The sequence below is a fragment of the Pinus tabuliformis genome, chromosome 5_1, assembly GCF_031772625.1.
Source record: "Pinus tabuliformis cultivar Carrire ecotype Pingquan chromosome 5_1, CPIR1, whole genome shotgun sequence".
NCBI classification, from domain to species: domain Eukaryota; kingdom Viridiplantae; phylum Streptophyta; class Pinopsida; order Pinales; family Pinaceae; genus Pinus; species Pinus tabuliformis.
In genome coordinates, this window is record NC_142305.1 from 379,377,850 (window position 1) to 379,401,459 (window position 23,610).

General features: G+C 35.9%; 1 protein-coding gene across 1 annotated transcript; it reads right to left on the bottom strand.

The window, feature by feature from the left end:
- Positions 1-215: 215 nt before the first annotated feature.
- On the bottom strand, positions 216-7,159 carry LOC149165030 (laccase-12-like). Its single transcript, XM_089431069.1, has 5 exons — positions 6,874-7,159; positions 6,089-6,333; positions 5,718-5,846; positions 1,279-2,229; positions 216-796 (listed from the first exon to the last, which is right to left on the bottom strand). The coding sequence occupies exons 1-5, from the start codon at positions 6,990-6,992 to the stop codon at positions 669-671; spliced, it is 1,572 nt and encodes a 523-aa protein (XP_089287195.1). The 5' UTR covers positions 6,993-7,159; the 3' UTR covers positions 216-668.
- Positions 7,160-23,610: the final 16,451 nt, after the last annotated feature.

Genomic DNA, 23,610 nt, shown 5'->3' on the forward strand with positions numbered 1-23,610 from the left:
AGTCAGATACTAAATTGGTGTATAAGACTTTTTTATTTGTAAAATAAGGGATTTATTTCTGTTTAGCGATTTGACTGCTAAATCTACAGAGCATGTATACTCTATCCCTCTGATTTTGAACCTGTGACTTTTTAAGAAAAAACACATGCTTTTAATAAATAAGCTAAAATAAATGACAAAAATAGCCAAATAAATTACTCTATTAAAAACTCAAATGATGTAAAAATTCACTCTCTATGCAAATTGGATAATTGTTAATTATCCGTATAGAAAACATTATAATGCCGTTTTAAGTTGTACCAATTCGCTCAATGTGGAGATGAGCCATATGCTGAAGATTATAGTGAGATTTGGAAACCATAATCTCAATGTTGCAGCTGAGGAGGAAATGTACAGCAGAACAACGAAGTACCCAACCCCACGAATTTTGATCTGAAGGTTTTATGATAAAAAGTTAACATACAACAGCTTTCCAAGTATGGTTTTCAAAGAATGAATCGACTTTCAGAATATGGTAAGGTTATGCTTATCAGAACTGTATTATGGTTAGAGGACATATTCCATTCTGAAAAATATTCAGAGCAGAATGTTAAACAATATCTGTCCGATTTCATGTGCTGCAAAGTAAAGCACATGAACACAAATGGACATGTGAAAATTCAGAGTTATTAGCATACAGGAAGGTCTGAAGGAGGAGCTTCCAGAGTCAGCAGAGCAGGGCCATTGGTAACCAGAAATACAGTAGTCAATCCCCACATTAGGTGAACATCTAAATGGCAGTGCAAAAACCATGCTCCTGCAACAACAATATAAACTCCTTTTCATTAGTCTGAAGTTAGGCAAAAACTTTGCAAAATCTATATGAATGGCAAGAATATAGTAATACTAACTCAGCTATATAAATGAGATAACTAATAAACATTAATAAGTATTCCTGCACAAAAATATTAATAATATATCAATTTCTGAATTTATGTAAATTGCAGATTCCAGGAATTTGGTGGTCAGTAAAGAGGTCAATCAATTCGCTTACTGTCCTGTTTTTGAATATTTCCAAAATTTAATTATGAAATCTTATTTAAATAATTAACAAAATTATAGAAAGATCAATTGTTTGGCTGGTCTCCAGACTATGTGATTCCAAAATATTCCCAAAACCTGCCATAAACCTAATCAATACCCAGAATCAACTAACTACAAATCTTACATGGATAAATATTCCCAAAACCTGCAATAGACCTAAGCAATACCCAGAATCAACTAACTACAAAATCTTACCTGGATTGTTGGCTTTGAATCTTATGGCAGCCCATCCATTTGCAGGAACTCCCACTGTATTGCGTTTGGGAGGATCAACGAGATTAAAATTCAGGGGATGAAGCAGGGGATCATAATTCCCGAAACCCTCTCCCACCACATAAAAATCAAAACCATGAAGATGCATTGGATGATTCTCTCCAGAGACTATGTTGGTTCCCTGAAAAATCAGTTGCACATTGCTGTCATAGCTGATCACTCTGACTCTCGTATCGGACTCGGGGTTCCAAAGATCTGAAGGTATATTTTCACCGCCCGTATAGTCGAACTCAATTGGTGGATTGCTTGGGAACTCTGGGTTGAAGACGCCATCAATGGCGAAGTAATAAGCTTGGAGAATGGAAATTGTGGGAAAAACAAATGATATATTGTTCATACTTGCCATAAATCTTTCTCCCCCGGGGCCTTGACAGGTCTCGTCGGGCAGGCATGGCCGCAACCCTAAACCTACTGTGGTGATGATACTTTCGTCTATGGTCTGAGGGACCTCGATAGGGTGCTCGGAGGAAGCCAGGCTTCTGAGACTGGTGGTGAATTCCGTTACAGTTGTTGTGTCGTTGTAAGGGGGGAGGGTTGGAAGGAGTAGTTCAGATTGAAAAGTTGAAGGGCTGGAGTCATAGACTAGTATTGCAGTTGTTGTGGTGTTATCGTATGGGGCTAGGGAACTTGAATATGCTCTGGCGGCCATGTAGTATTGGCCTGGAGCTCTGTTGGCGGTGAGCAGGATGTCTGCTGTCTGGCCCGGAGCTACCATTATGACGTCTGTTCGGTAGGGTTTCGTGTAGGAGGCGTCCACGGCAACCACGACGAATTCATGGTCTGCGATCTTGAAGAAGAGTTCTGTGTTCAGAGCTGCGCCTATGATTCGAAGCAGGTAAGTTTCGCCAAATGTGACTGGAAGCTTGAAGGTATCTGCATTCTTCCGGCATTAGAGTAGGTGTTAAACTTGTGAAAAAGCACAGCATCAATAGCATAAACTAATTATAAATTCATGTAGATTTTGCAGATTGTTGCAATGGAAAATGTTTGACACTAAATAATTTCAAAATCTAATTACTGGAAATTTTATTTGCAATTAATTACAGAAACAAACCAGGGACTCTGGTATATTAAACACAAAACGCTAGCTTGGATATATTGTTTAGAACTATGAAAGTTTATGGTTTATCATAATTCAGGAGAGTCTGCTGAGGGTGTTTTGTCTAGTGCTTAAAATTAGTGTAACCCCGTTCTGATGTTCAATCAATTTGTTTGACTGTGAATCATCGACTATGAAAGCATAAATTAATTTGTGAAAATTCTTAGCTTTTTGGAGGAGTTACTTTCCTGGGGCAGGAGGATACCAGTAATATGAAAGTAAGTCTCATCATCAATTCCGGCTTCTGGAGTTTTTGTGTTTGGAATCAATTTGTAAATGATCTCACTGGTGTTTAATCTTTGAAAAATGCTGAACTAAGAGTCCAGGAAAAGATGATTCACTTTTAATTTGTCTTTTTGTTTGAAATGCAGACACATGGTATGTCAGGGCATCCTTATATATTTTGGATTCCTGAAATATTATGACATCAGATAGACATAGGTCCATCAGATTTTGGAATATTTTAGGAATCGGGCTAATACACATAAGCTAACTGCTTATGGAATATTCCAGGAATAGGCCATCCACTTAACCTCACTAAGGATATGAGACTAGTTTATAATTTATACTATTCTTTTATATTTATATATATATATATATATTAATTCCTAAATCATGAGATGTGATAGGTTTAGCATATTAATTTTAAATTTTTAATATGGTCTAAATTTTTTTATTATTTTTTTTAAGATTAAATTAAAAATTATTCATATTAATCCAATTTGAAAATATAAATATATTTTATTAATAAAAAAATTATTTAAAAATATTCAATACATTTTTTATTTTATTAAATAATTTTACAATTATTTTCTGAAAATATAATCGTTCATCCATATTGACTTGAAGTTTAAATGTAAAATTAAAAACAATATATATTAATTATTACTCTATTTATAAAAATGAAATTAAACTTTTAAGCTAAAAGATGACACTAAAAATTAAGGATACACCTGGTCTGTGGTGGTATTACATGCCATTAAAGTTTTTAAAAAGTTATGATATTTTCTATTACAATGAATTGAAATTGATTTGAAAGTTTATTTGGCGGGGCCAGGATGTATGTGGATCTGATTACCTTAAATAAAAAATAACTATGAATATCCATTCTTAAATTGTTTCTTTTAATCCAATTTTCCAAAAAAACCATGTATATTATCTGTAAATTGTACTTAAATTAATCTCTTCTGCTTATAATTCAAACAAAAAAGCTCTGAAGAGGAAGGTGTTGATTCAGGATTCAAACTCAAAGCTCTGAAGAAGAAGGTGTTGATTCAGGATTGGCTTGTGGTTAATGGTGGGTTAATGGAGCTTTGGGATAGGAGACTCTATGGGCTTTCGTCGAATCAGGATTGCCTTGTTAATTGATCTTAGTAATAAGACACTTGATAGTCGTTCTGGCTACTATCCTTTTACTGTGATCAGAACAGTGATGAGAGAAGTTATAGGATCTGCCTCAGAGGCTATGCTGTTGGACCTTTGAACCAGTGCAAAAAAACATTGGCTTTATATGATAGTTGTTAAAATGTTGTCATATATCAGACCTCTTCCATCTTGAGATTTGTGACTGGCCTCCCATTACCATGATCAACGAGAATAGTTGAACCGAAAGAGTAAACCTGGATTCTTTAGCATCTCTAAGACAAAAACGCTGTTGGTATTGATAGTATCGAGACGGTGCTGTTAATGCTGAATTGCATGAATACCTTCCTGGATTATGAGAGTATAAATAGGTTACAGAGCTTCATCCAGAGGGAAAAAAACTCTGAATTTTATAGACTGCAAAAACTCTTTGAAGAAGGTGAGCAAGTTGTCAATGAAGTTGACATACCATAAGAAGTGTTCGGATCAGATAGAGCAAAGAAGATGGAATTAACCTGTCGAGCATGCTTATTTATGATATATTTGGTATATTGAAATGCCATGGATGAATAGATTAAGGTATTTATAAGTTATTTGACTGATTCAAACAATAACATATCAAATTGTAATTGAAAGTTTAATTTGGATAGAAAATTTGATAAAATATATCTTTGAGTTGTAGATTATTTAGTTTGAGTGGGGTTTAGTTCCCATTAAGTTTTAGGTTCAAATTTTATAGGGAGCCTAATTGAGAATAGAAATTATTATTGGGTGAATTAAACTATCCCAAAAAGCCTCCTTGTGATAGCATGCCACTATGAATACACTGAGTTTCTCACAGTCTTGGTGATAGCATGTGGATAGATCATTCTTTCATCCAATATCCACTGGGGGTTCTATAAAAATATCTTTTTTAGAAATATCTTTTTTCCATCCAATATCTTAATATTAGTAAATAGTTATTCCCTCCAGTAGAATATCTCACATTGGTTTATTCCATCCAATAAATAAGCTGGCCCTTGCCTAAACTCAAGCTACCCAATTATAAAAAAATATGATAAAATGCATTAAATTATTTATGACAAATTTGTCAGGTTAAAACGTTATGGAGATCAAAAAGTAAAATGTATCGTAAGTTATTGATGATATGATTGGCCCATTTAAGTTTTAAATATTATATATTATGTACAGTGAAATGGATGCTTAAATATTTAGGATATATTTTGCTACGACTTAGACAGCACTGAATTGGAAAGGATGGATTAAGCAACGGACAGGGAAAAAAATTATCTCATTAAAGTTATTAGGTATTTTGAGCCTTGCAAATTAAAACAAACGGATTGTGGCAAAAACCTTTCATGGTATTAGATTGCATAGCGTTAATGCATGAGAAAATTTGCAGAGCATTCATACCATTTTTGATAAAATTTCTTTGAAGGGTAGATTGTAAAGAGATATAGTGATAGGTTTATCATATTTTTACATCCATTTTTTCACGTAACAAGATTCAGCCAGATCTATATAGCAGGGACTGCTCTGTGCTCTTAAATAAATATGTACTCATTTTTAATCAATCAATATCATATTAAGAAACGCCACCAAATTGTGACTTTTCTTATGAATGTAAAAAAAATTAATCTAATTATATTAATCTAAAAAAATCATAATATATTAAAATGTGACACCAATAAACACTGCTAACAAGTTATAAAACATGAAATAACGCAGAAAAGAAAGGAGAGACCAAAAATTTATACACATTTGTACACTTTTCTGTTTGAATCCTAAACCTGCCTTTAAGTTTACTGAATTTTTTCATTCATGCAATAAACTTAAATTTGATTGAGCTACGTGTATAAACATTTTGGTCACAAAAGTTTAATACAAAATTAATCCTTACCTGAACTGGAGCAGGGATATAGGTCTCCTGGCTGTCCATTAATAGTAAATGCATCCGATATATTAGGTGCGGCTCCTACCAGAGCTGCCTGATACACAACATCCATGGGGTTGCTGTTCCACCATTCTCCTGTTACACATTAAAACACATGTAAAGTTTTCTTTCCTTTTTCTGTTTTTTAAAGACCAGATCGAGCTTAGGCTAGGCTAGTCCATTTAGTACATCGAATAACAACTATCCATTCATATCACCAAAACTATTAATTATTAATTCCCATTAAACTGATCTATACTTTATACTACGTGCATAAAAAATTATGGACATCAAAAATTATTTTGTGAACTATATAAACATATTGTGTATTCACTCACCTAAAACAATTGTAGCTTCGTCTTTGGGTTTAGGAAAAGGATATGAACTGCCCTTCTTCGGATAGATAACGATTGCTCCATGGACCGTAGCTCGGAGCCACGAGACATGAGCGTGCCACCACAAGGTTCCTTCCTGATCAACAATGGTGAATCTATATGTGTAACTTCCACCCGGTTGAATTGGACACTGTGTAATATACTCGGGTCCATCGGCCCAACCTGTACGTAGTTGATGTATTCCATGCCTGCCATGATTGAAATATCGATCAGTCTTATTTCTTTCATATAGTCAAAGAAGTAGGTTAACGCCCCCAACGAATTGCCCTTTTCCACAAGTTTAAAATACTGAGAGGTTAAGAAGTCTATTTCAAGGGATAAAGTATACTTGTTTGCTAAAATTATTTTTGTTCATTGAAACTATACACAAGATTTAATCTGAGAGTGCACGAATCAATTGCAATAGGATTTTGAAAATTGCTAGATTAATCTTTACAATCAATGTCTGCAATTTTAACCCATTAGTATCTGGAATTTTAACTGATGGTAGATTTGAATTCAGGAATCTGCGATCGAAATAAGTTAGACAAATTTAAATTAGATTTCCAAAACTCTACCATTAATTAGACAAATTTAAATTGAATCTTCAATAAGTTAGGTGAATTTGAATTGAATCACCCCAACCAAAGACTGAATCACCATATTCCAATTAAGGGATATCGAAGAAATGAGCATTTCTTTGGAGAGATCCATTCTGATATACGAATACATTAATAACAGAGACAAACCAGTGAATAGTGGCATTGTATGGCCCATTATTATAGATCTTCACAACCACGGTGTCCCCGTTGTTTACAAAGAGAGTTGGTCCTGGTAACTGGCCATTTACAGTGACTATATTGTGCATCTGGCATAATCTCTGAATAGGGGTGACTTCAATCTGCTCCAATCAATTGAGATTGTAACAATATAATTAGACGAAATTTAGTTCAAATCATAGTTTGATATATGCCCATTAATTTATTCATCTCCTTTCACGCAGAAATATTATATAAACTTTTCAGAATATATCAATTGAGAGTTACCAGAACGAGAAAACATCACAAATAGCATTACAGAGTCATTGTTCTAAACAAAATAACTATGACAAACATACAGTGAAAGTATGATGGTGCATTTGTGACGAAGAATTTCTATGGACCAGATAGTTTGCAACGCCCACCACTATCAATATCAGTAACCCAACTGAGCATCCTGTCCAAAATACTCGTCCCACAGGCATTGGGATTCATACGATCCCGTCCTGAGTTGAAGCTCAGTCTCAATATTCAGCGCGCAGTGTTAGGCCGCAAAATTGTTTCAAGCGATTTGGTTGGAATCGCTTGACTGACCAGGCAAATAATGAATGAGGATTGGAGATTTTAAGCAGGGTAGGAATATTTGGTGATACAATCCAGATCAACTTCCGTAATGTCATAGGTTTGCCATCTATGTTACGGACAAAAAAGGAGGTTGATAAGTGACAAAAAGAGAGGTTGATAAGGTAGAGGAGCAGATACACCGGTCCCTCCTCGGGGAAAAGAGGTTGTCACTTCGAGATTTATATAAATTGATAACATACTTTGTCTCGAGATCGTTACTTCTAGATTTCTAAATTGAGAACAGGCAACGTCTCTGACTGGCTAACTGAGATGATTGAAAATACATATGAGAAGGCAAATTACATCGCAGTTGTCCATGATACCTCAATTATGATCCCAACTATATTTATATAGCGAAACTTCTCAACATAACTTTTTAAGAGGGGAGCACGTTATTTCTATCTTAATTTACTTAAAATATCAAGGTCAACTGTTTGTGTATTTATTAGAGTTTTATAGAGTGTGGGAAATCTATTATAATTGGGTTGTCAAACTTCAGTAAGGACACAGTCATTTCTGGTCCCAGAGGACACAACCATTTCTGGCTGCTAGCGAATGCAGGTTGATGACTCATCACCCTAACCACGCCACCTGGAATAATCTGCTCATGGTCAGTATAACCCGCTGGTGGTCAGTAAGGGGCAGGCTTTCAACCATGCCAGATGCCTCTAGGTCTTGGGCTGTTAACATGGGTCTTGGGCCCTGATGTCCGAGGAAGACCAACTCTTGACAAACCAGAAATAGTTTTAGGGCATACTCCAGGCCCAATATTCATCAGAGTTACATTTAATTTCTAATTTTTCTTTTTTAGTTTAAGGAGTATTTTAGAATTGGATAAATAGGAAAAAGACCAATTTATTGTTAGTTTCGATTTCTTAGATACATAAGTTTGATGGACAAGAAAAAAATCAATAATTTGATGAGATTTCTAAAAAACTATAATTTAAATAAAAATGACCATTTATTAATAACTTTAACATGTATAATTAAAACTTTTGCCCTCAAAAATATATTTTCCAAAATTACAAATTGTAAAGATATTTACATGTGACGTGCAAGCATTATTCCTTTTACATATACTAATGGTCCAAAAGCACACACTTATAAGATTGATATACATAGATAGGAAATTAGAAAAAGTTGGAGTGAAGAGAAACATTAGATTTAAAAAATAAAAAATGTTTTACATTTCTAAAGTTTTGTTCCTCGTTGATTTTTTTTAATTAAATATCACACATGTTATTAATATATATTTCTATCTTATTAATATATATTAATAAGAAATATGATGTTAGAATAAAAAAATGTAAATGAGAGTAACTGTTTTGTTTATTTTGAAATTAATTTTTTGTTATATATTTTTATGTTACTAATATATATTAATAATATGATGTTAGAATAAAAATATGATAATATATATGATGTTAGAATAAAAATATGTAAATCACAGTAAATATTTTGTTTAATTTTAGATTTATTGAATATTTGTTATAAATTAATTATTTAGAAAAATAATAATATAGGATTTTTTTTAATAAAGAAAAATTTGTGAAACCTACTTCTTATATATTTATATATATATATATTGGTCTTTATTATAACTAATTCCCCTTAATTTATTTTTAAATTATACCTTTCAACTAACTTTTATCTTTATCATAACTAATTCCCCTTAATTTATTTTTAAATCATACCTTTCAACTAACTTTTATTTATTTATTTAATATATTTAATATATATATATATATATATAAATCAGGTCCTTAATCTTTTTTTCCGAAGAAAAAAGCGAACTTTTTATTAAGAAAAAATAAAAAGTTACATTGCATATGCTGTAAGCATTTCTGATACTTTTGATGATTGGTATCAATTTTCAGCCTTTTTGACTACAAACATAAAATAAAAAAACTTTCTAGATAAACTATAACCAGCTAAGCTAAGTCTTTCGACCCTTCTTTTTCTCCACTTTTCGCCAACCATCTGTGTTGTGCATGGAGTCAGTAATAGCTAGCTGGTTTTCCTCTGGATTCATTTGTTGTTCTTTATCTGAATCTGATCCTTCAGGACTGTGACTACATTTATTTCCGCTTATTTCCTGCTGAAAGTCTTCTTCCCTTTCTTCAATAATCTCTTTTTCCTTGCTGTCCTGGTCTTTCTCCTGAGCTGTATTGTGTTCTTTCTTTTCAGTATTTCTCTTCTTTACGACCTCATCTATATTCTGCCATCCTTTGGGCTTCCTTTGTTGTGTCTTGCTCTTGTTGAGATTTTTACATGCATTGTACAGATGACCTGTTTGTTGACATCCCCTGCATCTGAAAGCTGTATTCTCATAGTCCAAAATTTGTTTCCACTGTGAATTGTTAAAGTTCAAAATTATACTTTCAGGTAATCCTTAGCTGAGATCTACCTCGACGCATATTCTGGCAAAAGTAAAAATTCCCTTTATATGTCTCTCTGCATCAATCTTTAGCATTTTCCCGAGGGTATTTCCAATATCTATTAAGGCCTTGGAATGCCAGAAATGTAGCGGGAGGTTATGCAGCCTGACCCATACTGGCATCCTTGATACCACCAAAGTGTTGGCATCAAAATCTGGGAACCATGGAGTAACAAAAAGTCCAGCACTGCCCCAGAACCATGGCCCTTGGTTAAGAATTTTTTCCTTTTCTTCTTCTGAATGGAAAATTACTATGAAGAAACCCTTAGAGCATAGGTGAATTTGGTAGTTTTTAGTCCAAGCCGTGTGGATCCATTGGTATAGTGCATCGGTTCTAGGCCAAAAACCGTTAAATCTACAAATAACAACATGTTTTTGTAGATCTGAGTAAATGTAATTTACCTCTGGTATGTCCAAGGAGATAGAGGGGCTCTCCGGCATTTGATCCACGATATATTGCCCTGGGGGTTCATTAACAACTGTAGGTTCTTTCCCCGTTGGAGGTTCTTTCCCTTTGGCTGCATCACGGTAAGTACCTGTAGATTTTGAGGAAGCTCCCTTGGATCCACCTCGCAATCTGAGATTAAGAGTGATGGTTGAGTCCTTTGCAACCCTGTAGTGCTGGAGTGTGTGTTGATCCTGTAAACAGAGTCCTGAAAATAATAGATTTTGTAGAGCAGCTGGAATTCCCAATTTGTGCTGGATCTCTTTTTTTAGATCCAAAACACTCATCCATTTCCAGATCTGCACACAAACATGACTGCCTTCTGTTGTTCGAATAAAAATTTGCTTCAGATCTATTGAATCTGCCTTATCCAGGTCCATTTTTATGGGTTTGGTTTCTAGATCTGGTGGGTTCCCACCTATCTTCTGCCTAGATCTGGACAGATCAGATAGATCCATCCCAGATCTGCAATATTTGGCCCGATCTATTATGGGAGGGGGTAGATCTGCTACATGCAGGCCCCTTTCTTTGATTTCCGCTTCCGGGTCGGTGTAATCCTTCCCAGATCTACTAGATTTGGCCCGATCTGTTGTGTAAGGGGGCCGATCTGCTGCATTCGGGCCCTCTTCCTTGGTTGCATTTTCCGGATCTGTGTGAAAAGCTTCAGATCCCTTCTTATCATTCCCGTGTCCGAGCCTTCTCCCTCTCTTGTCGTCGCAGGCATCAGCGTTTCTGGTCTTCCTCTGACCAGCCTTGGTGGCGTCGCTCCTCGGAGTAGGGCCGAAACCCCTTTTGCCCCCTCTGAAGCGCGGAAGGAAATGTATCTGTGGGTAACGGCCGTCGCGTCCATCAGCCGGAGGGGTTTCTTCGCCAATCTGGCAACTGTCCGAGATGATCCTCAACAGTTGCGAGGGAGTTTTGATCTGTTGAAAGAGCTTGTCCTTCTGGTCCGGAGCCGCGCGGTGTGATGCAAAAACCTGCATGCGTTTGTTTCTACCATCCAAACCCTTAACGAAGAAAGGATGCATGATTATCGGAGGTCTCACGATCGAAACCTGGGAGACTCGTTTCAATTCCTCAAAAGTCCTCCAAAAATCTGACTTGTGTTCCAATAAAAGAAAATGTTCTCTATCAGGTCCTTAATCTAACTAACTTTTATTTATATATTTATTTAACATATATATATATATATATATATATATATATATATATATATATATATATATATATATATATATATATATAAGTTAGGTCCTTAATCTAACTAATTCCCATACAAGTCACGGTTTTTTGTATTAATCTAATAGTAATCAACATCTATAGTTATTTCTTTCTTATATAATTTAACTAACTCCTTTTAAATTATCATTTTGACTTTTTGACTACAGTCCCTAAGTCAAAATTAGCCGTTGATCAAGATAGCCGTTGGAGGCTCTGCTCAAACTATTTAGCATGCAAAGCTGGATCTTCAACTTGTCCACACTGGTTGGTTCGAAATGCGTCGACAAATGTCTCTCTTTATGTGATTTACGCCGAAGTTCTACTTATAAAAAAAAAAATTGAGGAATGTTTGTTTGTATTATAAAATTAGGTTTATACTATAAAATTATTTTATCTTAATAATTTCAAAAAATTTATAGAAACGGTATAAAATCATTAAAAATTTAAGTATTTTTACAAAAATGTTGCTAAACATTTTCTAGCTTGATATTAAGCACTAATAAAATTCGCCAAAATTTCTAAACTTAAAATTTTTTTCCATACTCATTTTAATTTAGTCATATAAGTTATACATTTAGTTAATTCAATTTAAGTGCAAAAACACCTTGTTCTTCTAGCTGCAATTAAATTTAATCTATTCCATTATAAGAATTTCAAATGAGTGGCCATTAATTTTGCTCATAGAGTTGTGTTGACCATGAATGTATGCTCCAAAACGTAATATCCCAAACTCTAATTCATGAACCTACCAAAGCAATACATTGATTGATTTAATAATAGCGCAATATAAGAGATTTAAGGGGAACAAACATTGAAAGATGATCAATTTCATTAACATGGTATCTCAAACTCTAATTCATGAACCTAGACCAAAGCGATACATTTTTTTGATTTAAAATAGCACAATATAAAAGATTTAAGGGGAGCAAACATTGAAAGATTATCAATTTCATTGCCAATAAACTTAATGGTAAAGTGATTTTAAATTGATTCCATATACATAATAACTTATTTTTGAAGAAATAAGTTTAGTTAATGAAATGAACATAGAAGAATATTGAGAAAAAAGAGAATAATAAAATGATGTAAGTGGAAAAGATTTAATATTGGATTTTTCTTCTTTTAATATCTCAATTATCTTTCTTACTAAATGTAATATGGATTTCAGTTTTATAAATCAATCAAGCAAGAAAATAATTTTTTATTTTATTTTTTAAAACTAAATAAAGAAACTTAAAATGTTATATTTTATAATAAAAACACAAGTTTTTAGTTATTATACACAAAGCAATTTAATCACACTGGAAAAAACCTCACACTCATGAATGTATTGATTATTGTTCATTTGCTTTATTTATTTTTATAGAGATATAAATAGGTATTTCGAAGGATAAAGAAACTGGAATTTATTCATTCAATCAAAGTATTGTTTAAATCCCTATACAATGATGTTAGTAATCAAAGTCTATCTAGCTATATTTTAATCCTAGAGATCTGTAATATCACATGTTGGCAATAGTGAAATGAATAATGTTAATTTATTATAGAGAAATCCAACATATGAAGGACAATAGACATAAATCCATATAGCACAATAATAATTAATAAGATAGAATGAGTGACGAATTTACAATGCCAAGTGATAATATGTTTATATGCATTGACTAGTCAGCATTATGTTCATTATAACAAGTTGATTTGAGATGCAATGGAATGATTTGAAACATCCCAAGTCATTGTACATTGTTTAATGCATTTTTTTACTGCGTAAATGAAGGATAAATAGATGAAGAAAAATATTCCACTAATAAAGGCATGTAAAAACTGAGAGAGAGAGAGAGGCATTTGTTGTTTTTATTTCCCCAAAGCAAAACGCACAACAAGAACAATTGAAACAATGAGTCAACACAAGTAGTAAGGAGTAGTGTCTTTTTTCCAAAGGAAGACAAAGAACATTGCAAGTAGAGTTGCAATATTCAAGCTAGCCACTAATGCATGTTTCTTCAAGAAGTAAAATAAAATTATTTGAGGGGTTGTAACAATGCATCAAGGAAGCATTAAATGTTTTTTCATTAGGATGCACCACTAGATCCCATGATAGCTAAAAAAGTTGGATTTACAAACAAAATACATTTAGTGGGTCATTACAACAACACATTGTAACACGCTCCTCCCACATCTACCCAAGTAACCAACCAATCAAGGTAAACATGTGATGAGAAGTTTCTATGATATGATCTGACTCCCTATGTGTCAGTTAAGGAATTGGAACCAACAGAAACACACCATACAAACCTTCCACATCAGCGACAAAAATCCCAAGAGCTATCCCAACTACTCAAGTAACCAACCCCTAGGTCCCACTGAGTTTATAGACCATTAAACCCTCAAACACTCCCTTGATATGGACAAGCATGTGTCCAGGAGGCTCCAGACGCTCCCACAACATGGGTATGCATGTGTATGGGGAATTTTCTCCTCAAACATGTGCCTACGACTTAGGGATTTGTGCCACTTTTTCAAGCCCAGGGCCTAGGTCACTACCCAAAACTCAATGACAGGTTCATAATTGAAAGATAACAACATAATAATGATACAAATGCAATTACTTAAGCAAGGACTTAATTGGACCCCTACTAGCCATAACAGGCATTTCGTCAAACATGTCACAAATATGTAATCTACATGTTTAAACAACAAATCTAAGCATCAAGGTCTCATACTTATCTGAGAATTGCTAAGAAGCATTGGTGCCTCAAAACATTAGCTTCAATTTCATCTATTAGGCCATAGATACATTGTTCATTCATTTACAAGTAAAACATGGTGAGAGCCATACATAGCCATTATCATAATACATGCTCTTAACCAACATAATAACAACAAAAATAAAAAGGATACCTCAGCCATAGAATCCACATATAAACCAGTACATTTACACATGAAATAACAAGGAGAAATAACCTCATATTAATGATGCAAAGGCCAACCAAGTTTAGGACTTCCACAAACCACCCGACCGTGGACATGGCTGAGCCAAATATCTTTTCATCCATTCACATCCATGCCATATTCCAAGAATGAATGTGGCATCTCATAAAAAACATCAATTAAAACCATACAGGGCTTCCAAAGGCCAAAACACCTCAGCCCATCAAACAACGATTCCACCTCATGGTCAAACATCACAAAACCATCACCAAATTGTCTACCCAACCCTTCCAGGGCTTCGGAGCATTTGTTCCAGCCAAGGCTCCAATACTAGTAACTTAAACCACAACTGATATAAGGCTCCATAGCGTTTGTCCAACCAAGGCTCCAGGAACTAGTAACTCAACCCGAGCTAAAGGAAACATGAGAACCAATCAGAAGAACAAATAAATGAACCCATAACACCATGGATATACAGGAAATGTCAAGGCTAGGAAAGTCCAATGTTAATCCAGGAAATCCTCCATGCTAATGACAGATCATGACTAACAAACCACATGCATATGCCATGCAAAATATATTGTAGCTATTGATCCTGAAGTTCTCTCGTGCTTTCCTGCTCTTCTTTTTCCTTCTTGCTCCAAAAATCCAAGTATTCCACACTCCTCCAAGAGTGCTCCAAGAAAACTCTAAGTGTCCAAGAGTATGAGAGAGAGAATAGAGAGAGAGCTCCAAAAATGAACTGACAAAAGTTTGTTAACTAATCCTCAGAAGCCTTTTTATTAATGAGACCTCTATTTTCTTCACTTTCCATTATTTTCCTTCATTTTCCTCCTTACATGCAACTCGTGACCTTTCACCTCCCTTTTCTCCTAATTTCCATTATTTTGTAACTAAATGTGACAAAGTGCCATTTTGCCTTTCCAAGCCTTTTTCATTACCTTTGCCAATTTCCTTAGCCATTAACCAATCACTAGTGATCCCCATCGCTAGATTTTCCCAACATTCATCTTGGAATAAGTGTCCAATCAACTGTGGTTATTATTTTTCCTTTATTAACTTTTATTACATGGAATTTTCACCAGGGTTGTTACAGAACCTTCCCCCTTGGGGGAACACTGTCCTCGGTGTTCAAAAACACCTACAACCAACAAGGCTGCTGTAAGCAAAACATACTGCCCATATAACTTTATAACTTAGCTCGTTGCAGTATTTACAATGATCATCTTGCTGAGAAGCAAACCAACATGACAACATAACAAGTATAACATCAAAATGACATGACAACCATACTTCTTATTGGAGATTTATAACATAGCTCATTGCGGTATTTACATCCATATGCATATGTACATATACCAAACATCACCAAAACATGTACCAAAAACATATACCAAAGACATATACTAAAACATTTTCTCAACTAGTGAATAAAGAAGGATACATAGCCCACATATGATCCCCCATATCCCATGTAGTTTCATTGGGCCCAAAGTGCTTCCATTGCACTTCAACCTGCTCGATTGCTCGGTTTCGAAGCATAAGCATCTTTCTGTGCAAAATACATTACAGTTCTGTCTGGAATTCTCCTTCTAGCTCCACCTGCAATACATACCAGTCAATCACATGATCAACATCTTTAACATACTTCTTAAGAAATGACACATGGAAAACATCATGGACTTTCACTGTTGGAGGCATTGCAAGTCGATAGGCTACTGGTCCAATCCTCTCAATAATCTTGAAAGGTCCACAAAACCAGGGTGCCAGCTTGGCACATGATCCAATCTGCAAGGAGATATTCTTCGATTTGATGTGCAAGTACACTTGTTCCCCAACTTGGAACTCCTTGAACAACCTATTATGATCTACATAAATCTTCTGCCTATCCTGTGTTGCCTTCAAATTCTTCTTGATTACCTACATTTCCCTTTCCATGTCTACCAACATGTATGGTCCAATAAACACCTTGTTAACTAGATCACTCCAACTGATGGGAGTATTAAAACTCCGCCCATACAATGCCTCAAACAGACTCATCCTTAGTGACTCTTGGTACCCATTGTTGTAAGCGAACTCTACCAGTGGGAGGTACTCTTCCCACTTCTGCTACTGATGCATCACATACATTTTAAACATGTTCTCAAATGTCTTGTTGACCCTCTCTGTCTGTCCATTTGTTTGTGGATGATAAGATGTACTGAAGGCCAACTTTATGCCCAAACCTGCAAATAAATCCTTTCAAAACTTGGAATTGAACTTCACATCCTTGTCTGACATAGTCTTCTTTGGAACTCCATGCAATATGACCACGTCCCTCATGAAGACCTATGTTGCTTCACTTTCTGGGAATGTAGACTTCACTATAATGAAGTGTGCCACCTTTGTCAACCTGTCCACCACTACTATGATGGAATCATGTTTTTTAACTGTCCTCGACAAACCTGTGATGAAGTCCATGGAAATGACCTCCCATTTCCACTCTGGAATCAGAATCGGCTATAACAGTCCACCTAGATTCTTACACTTTGTCTTCACCTGCTGAAAATCCAAGCACCTAGCCAAAAACTCTGCTACGTCTCTCTTCAAATTCAACCAATAATAGAATTTCTTCACTCTTGTCACTGTCTTCTGATAACCTGGGTGACCTGAATATGGTTTCGTATGAAACTCCCTTAAGATCACCTTCTTGATCTCATTACTATTTGACACTTATATCATGTCCTTGAATCTAACCAATCCATGTCTTGAGACGATAGTCCACATCCTGTACACTTGCATCTGTATATGTACCTGTACCTGTACTCTACTGCAACCTATGCACAATCTCCATATACCTGTCATCACCTAGCCAATCCATCTGTCATGAGACGATAGTCCACATCCTATACACTTGCATCTGTATCTATACCTGTACTTGTACCTATACTCTGCTGCAACCTATGCACAATCTCCATATACTTGTCATCCTGCTGACCTTCCTGCAAGATATTATCCTGTAAATTTGTCCCATAGGAGTTCATAACTGTTATATGATTTACCTGTATCCACTTGCTAAGAGAATCTGCCACCTTGTTCTCTTTACCTTTGATTTACCTGATTTCAAAGTTGAACTCACTGATCATGGCCAACCACTGAGCCTACCTTCCATTCAGATTCAGTTGGTGAAATATATACCGCAATCCATTTTGATCACTCATCAATACAAACCTCCTACCCAGAAGATAGTGCCTCCACATCTTCAATGCATGTATGATCGCTGCCAACTCAAGATCATGTGTCAGGTAGTTATGCTTGTGTTCATTCAGCTTCTGTGACCCATAGCATACCACATGTCCATCCTGCATAAGGACCCCACCAAGTCCTCTCTTGCAAGCATATGTACATTCTACAAACTTTTTGTCCGGATATGCAATATTTAACACTGGTGCATGTGTCAACAACTGCTTGAGCTACTCAAAAAAGGTCGCACACTCCTTTATCCATTTAAACTTCTTACCTTTCCTCTCCAATGATGTGATAGGATAAGAAATTTGTGAGAAGTTCCTGATGAACCTCCTGTAATAACATGCTAACCCCATGAAATATCTCACCTCATCCATGTTCCCAGGAGCTTCCCACTCCATGATAGCTCTTACATTTTCTGGGTCCACAGCTGTGCAATCCTTGGAAACCACATGTCCCAAGTAGTGTACCTCAGTCTGAAAGAAACTGCACTTGTCGATATTAACATACAACTGATGCTCTCTCAACAATCTCAAAACTCCTATTAAATGTTTGACGTGCTCTTCTTCATTTTATGAATATACCAATATATCATCGATGAACACAATAACGAACTTGTCCAAATAAGGACGCAACATACTATTCATCAAGCACATAAAGGTCGTTGGAGCATTAGTTAAACCAAATGGAACTACAACAAAATCATACTGCCCATACCTGGTCTAGAACATTGTCTTGTAGATGTCCTCTTCTTTAATGTGTGCTTGATGATATTCGAATCTCATATCAATCTTCGAGAACACTACTACTCCCTTCAACTGATCGAGCAAGTCATCAAACCTCGGTAACATATACATGTTCTTGATGGTCACTTTGTTCAAATGATTGTAATCAATGCACAACCTGAGAGTACCAACCTTCTTCTTCACAAATAGTATTGGTGCACCCCATGGTGATACACTTAGCCTAATGTATCCCTTGTCCAACATTTCATTCAACTCCAGCTTCAACTCTACCAACTCAAGTGTACTCATCCTATAAGGTGCCTTTGATACCTGAGCTTCCCCTGGCACCAACTCAGTTGTACTCATCCTGTAAGGTGCCTTTGATGATTGAGCTACCCCTGGCACCAACTCAATAAAAAAGTCTACTTCCTTGTGAGGTGGAAATTATGAAATATATGTAGGAAATACATTTTGAAACTGTTGTAGAATTGGGTACCTGCTCAAAACATATGCATCCTAAACTTCCTAACCTTTGTCACTATAAATGTGCACTGCAAAATAACACACACCCTTTCCTACGACTACGCTTGCCAGCCTGCATACCTGTCACCATTCTAACTAATGTTGCTTTCTTATTACCTCGCAAGACTCTTTGTTCTCCATTGTCATCCAAGAACTCAATGGCTTTGTCATAAAAATCCACCTTGGTTCTATGAAGGTATAACCAATCCATTCCTAACAATATACTATACGATCCTAACGGTAATACATTCAAATGTGTTGAGGTACACATACCATTCAAAACAAATGTATAAGATATTACCCAATGATGAACCCACTTCTTTTTACTTGCATCCAACTGCATTAATCAAGACTTTGCATGCACTTCTTTATTCAAACCACACTTATCCACCATGTCACGATTAACATAACTATAACTAGATCCAGGGTCAATACAAATAGAAACAACTTGATCACAAACCTTTTTTTCCATCTCAATAATAGACACACTGTGATCTTCCTGCTTGTTATCAAGTGCTGCATAGATCCTAAGAATATCTGATCAACATCTCCCATTGTCTATGCCTCTTGAGCACTAAAGATCTATGGTCTACCACCTAGATACAGTGGAAAACCTCTCCTACGATGCTCTCCTCCACAAGTCCAACACCGCGTTGGCTCCTTATTATGCTCCTCAAATCGAAGTACATGTCCTTTGTTAGAGGCATTGAACCTCTTAGATGACATTGCATTCTCTTTATTACCTTTACCCCGAGATCTTGCTCGCTTCTTGTCCCATTTTCCTTTGTTCATTGCATTACCTTTCTAGTCCGGCTTAGTCTCATATCTGCACTTCGATTACTCATAACAATGCTTTAGCTTTCAGATGGCCTCCTCCAATGATATAGGTTCATTGAACCCAATCCTGTTTTTGAATGCAATTGGTAACCCACTAGTGAATTTATGAATCTTGGCCTTCTCCTCCTTGAGGTAAGGTACATACCTCAATAGCTCCAAGAAACTGCTAGTGTACTCCTGATCTGTCATTGATCCCATATTTAGCTCATAGAATTATTTTTCTAGCATGAAAGTATCTCTTCGATAGGTACTTCTTCTTGAATACTCTCTCAAACTCATTCCAAGTCAAGTCTTCCTTATGAATACCTATGATATTCTTCACATCTTTCCACCAAATACCTTCTTCACCTTTAAGACTGAATGTAGCTATTATGGCTTTCATGTTCTCTGAATAATCAAGCAACCTGAATAACTTCCTCATACCAAGCAACCATGCCTTTGCATCATGTGATTTCTTCATCTCTCCATCAAATGTAGGTGGCTTTTCTTTCTTAAACTCTTCCGACAAATATTCCCTATCACTCCTCTTATAAGGGTCAAAACCAGAACTAGAATAGTACCTGCGTCCATCACGTCCCCTATCCGGAGTATCCAAAGACCTACCATCTTTGATTGTGTACTCTCCATCCAACCTGTACTCACCACGAGACTTTCTTCCATATGCCCCATTATTTTTTCCTCCTAATCATGGATGATCCGAAGGGGTTCGTGTCACTACAATTCTGACAAACTCTGAAGTATCACTAAATTTACCTCTGCTTGTTTCTCTTATGCCTGTATGATTATATCATGGTATGTCTTACAAATCCTTATTTCTTCCTTTAAGATTCTCAGTATGTTTACCAAATTAGAAGAATGCCAGATATGACGTTGCTCAGCGTATCCATAGGGAGAGTCTTGGGAACTATAGTCTACCATATTGCTAGTCATTTTTTATATTCTTCCTACAAGGTATATCATGTAAGCTAAACCAAATCACAATAAACCAACATACCTTAGCATAATTCGAGGAGGATACCTCGTCTGCAGGATCAACAAATCAACGTAATACATGTATAACATAATCATGACAACATATAGAAATATAACACATAAACATATAAGCATATAGCCATCATTCTAGCTAGAGTCGAGTCATCAATGTATGACCATATCAACTACACATACCATGACCTCATGCATGACAACAACCACCACATCACTATACAATTGACCACATGTGAATAATAACGTGCATAAACAATGCATAATCAACCATACGCTCATGATAACACACTCTAAAACAACATCATCAACTTCCCAGGTGACCTCACTGTAACCATACCCTGTACCATACAAATGCAACAAGCACATGGTATCACACACAATAAACACATATGCAACCAGCATGAATGCATGACCAACACACAACCCATCTAGTCTAAGGGGTGAACCATGCTATGATACCACTATGTGGTATCATATATCACACAAAGAGACCGGAAACCAGATACCACCCAAAGATAACGAAACTACACTCTGATACCACTTTGTGGTATTAGATATGGCCCAAAGAGAGTGCAAACCACTCTAATACCACTCTGTAACACCCTCCTCCCACATATACCCAAGTAACTGGCCAACCAGGGTAAACATGTGATGATAAATTACTATGATATGATTTGACTCCCTATGTATCAGTTAAGGAAGTGTAACCGACGGAAACACACCATACATACCTTCCACATCAGTGGAAGAACTCCTAGGAGCCATCCCAATCACTCAGGTAACCAACCCCTGGGTCCCATTGAGTTTTTAGACCATTAAACCCTCAGACACTCCCTTGATATGGATAAGAATGCGTCCAGGAGGCTCCAGACACTCCCACAACATGGGTATGCATGCATCTGGGGGCTTTTATCCTTAAACATGTGCCTGTGACTCTGGGATTTGTGCCACCTTTTCAGGCCTAGAGCTTAGGTCACTCCCCAGAATTCAATGACATGTTCATAACTAAAAGATAACAACAAAATAATGATACAAATGCAATTACTTGAATAAGGATTTGACTGGACCCCTACTAGCCATGATAGGGATTTCATCAAACATGTCACAAATATGTAATCTACCGGTTTCAACCATAGGTTTGAGCATAGGGGTCTCATAGTTATCTAAGAATCACTAAGAAGCATTGATTCCTCAACACATTAGCTGCAATTTCATCTATTAGGCCATAGATACATTTTTCATTCATTTACAAATAAAAACATGGTGAGATCCATACATAGGCACTGTCATAATACATGCTCATAACCAGCATAATAACAATGGCAATATCAAGGATGCCTTAGCCATAGAATCCACATATACACTAGTACATTTACACATGAAGTAACAAGGAGAAATAACCTCATATTAATGATGCAAAGGCCAACCAAGTTCAGGACTTCCACGAACCACCTAACCATGGACATGGCTGAGCCAAATCTCTCTTCCTCCATTCACATCCATGCCATATTCCAAGAATGAATGTGGTATCTCATAAAACACATTAATTAAAACCATCCAGGGCTTTCACGGTCGAACATCACAAAATCATCACCAAATTAGTCTCTACCCAAGCCTTCTAGGGCTATGGAGCATTTGTTCCAACCAAGGCTCCAGGACTAGTAATTTAAACCACATAGGGTTCCAGAGCGTTTGTCCAACCAAGGCTCCAGGACCAGTAATTCAACCCACCAAGGGCTCCAGAGCGTTTTTCCAACCAAGGCTTTAGGACTAGTAACTCAACCCAAGTTGTTACAAGGCTCCAGAGTGTTTGTCCAACCAAGGCTCTAGGAACTAGTAACTCAACTAAAGCTAAAGGAAACATGAGAACCAACCAAAAGAACAAAGAAACAAACCCACAACACCATGGCTATCCACGAAATGGAAAGGCTAGGAAAATCCATTGGCAATCTAGGAAATCCTCCATGCCAATGACATATTATGACCAATAAACCACATGCATATGCCATACATGCCAAAACTATTGAGAAAAACATACATGTAACTGGGTACCTACAAACAAAACCCGCTGTAGCTGCTGATCCCAAAGTCCTCTTACGCTTTCTTGCACTTCCTTTGCCTTCTTGCTCCAAAAATCCAAGTATGCCACACTCCTCCAAGAGTGCTACAAGAAAAATCTAAGTGTCCAAGAGTATGAGATAGAGAATAGAGAGAGAGCTCCAAAATTAAATTGAAAAAAGTCTGTGAACTGGTCCTCAAAAACCTTTCTAGTAATTAGGCCTCTATTTTCTTCATTTTCCATTATTTTCCTTCATTTTCCTCCTCACATGCAACCTATGACCTTTCACCTCCCTTTTCTCCTAATTTCCATTATTTTGATAAATAAATGTGCCAAAGTGTTGTTTTTCCTTTCCAAACCTTCGCCATTTCCATTGCCAATTTCCTTAATCATTAATCAATCACCAATGATCCTCATCACTATGGTTTTTCCCAAGATTCAACTTGGAATAAGTGTCCCATCAACTATGGTTATTATTTTGACTTTATTAACTTTTATTACATGGAATTTTCACCAAGGCTGTTACACACATTAACATGAGCAATGATTCTATTTTTCCTTAAAAGGTCAAATATCACATTTATCAAGAGATAAAATTTCTCAGGATCTTGAGATCAAGATGCTTGTCAATGTTTACTCATTCTAAGAAATTTATATTTTTGAATAAATACTAAAGAAATAGCAATTGAGTTATAAACAAATTAAACTTCATTTT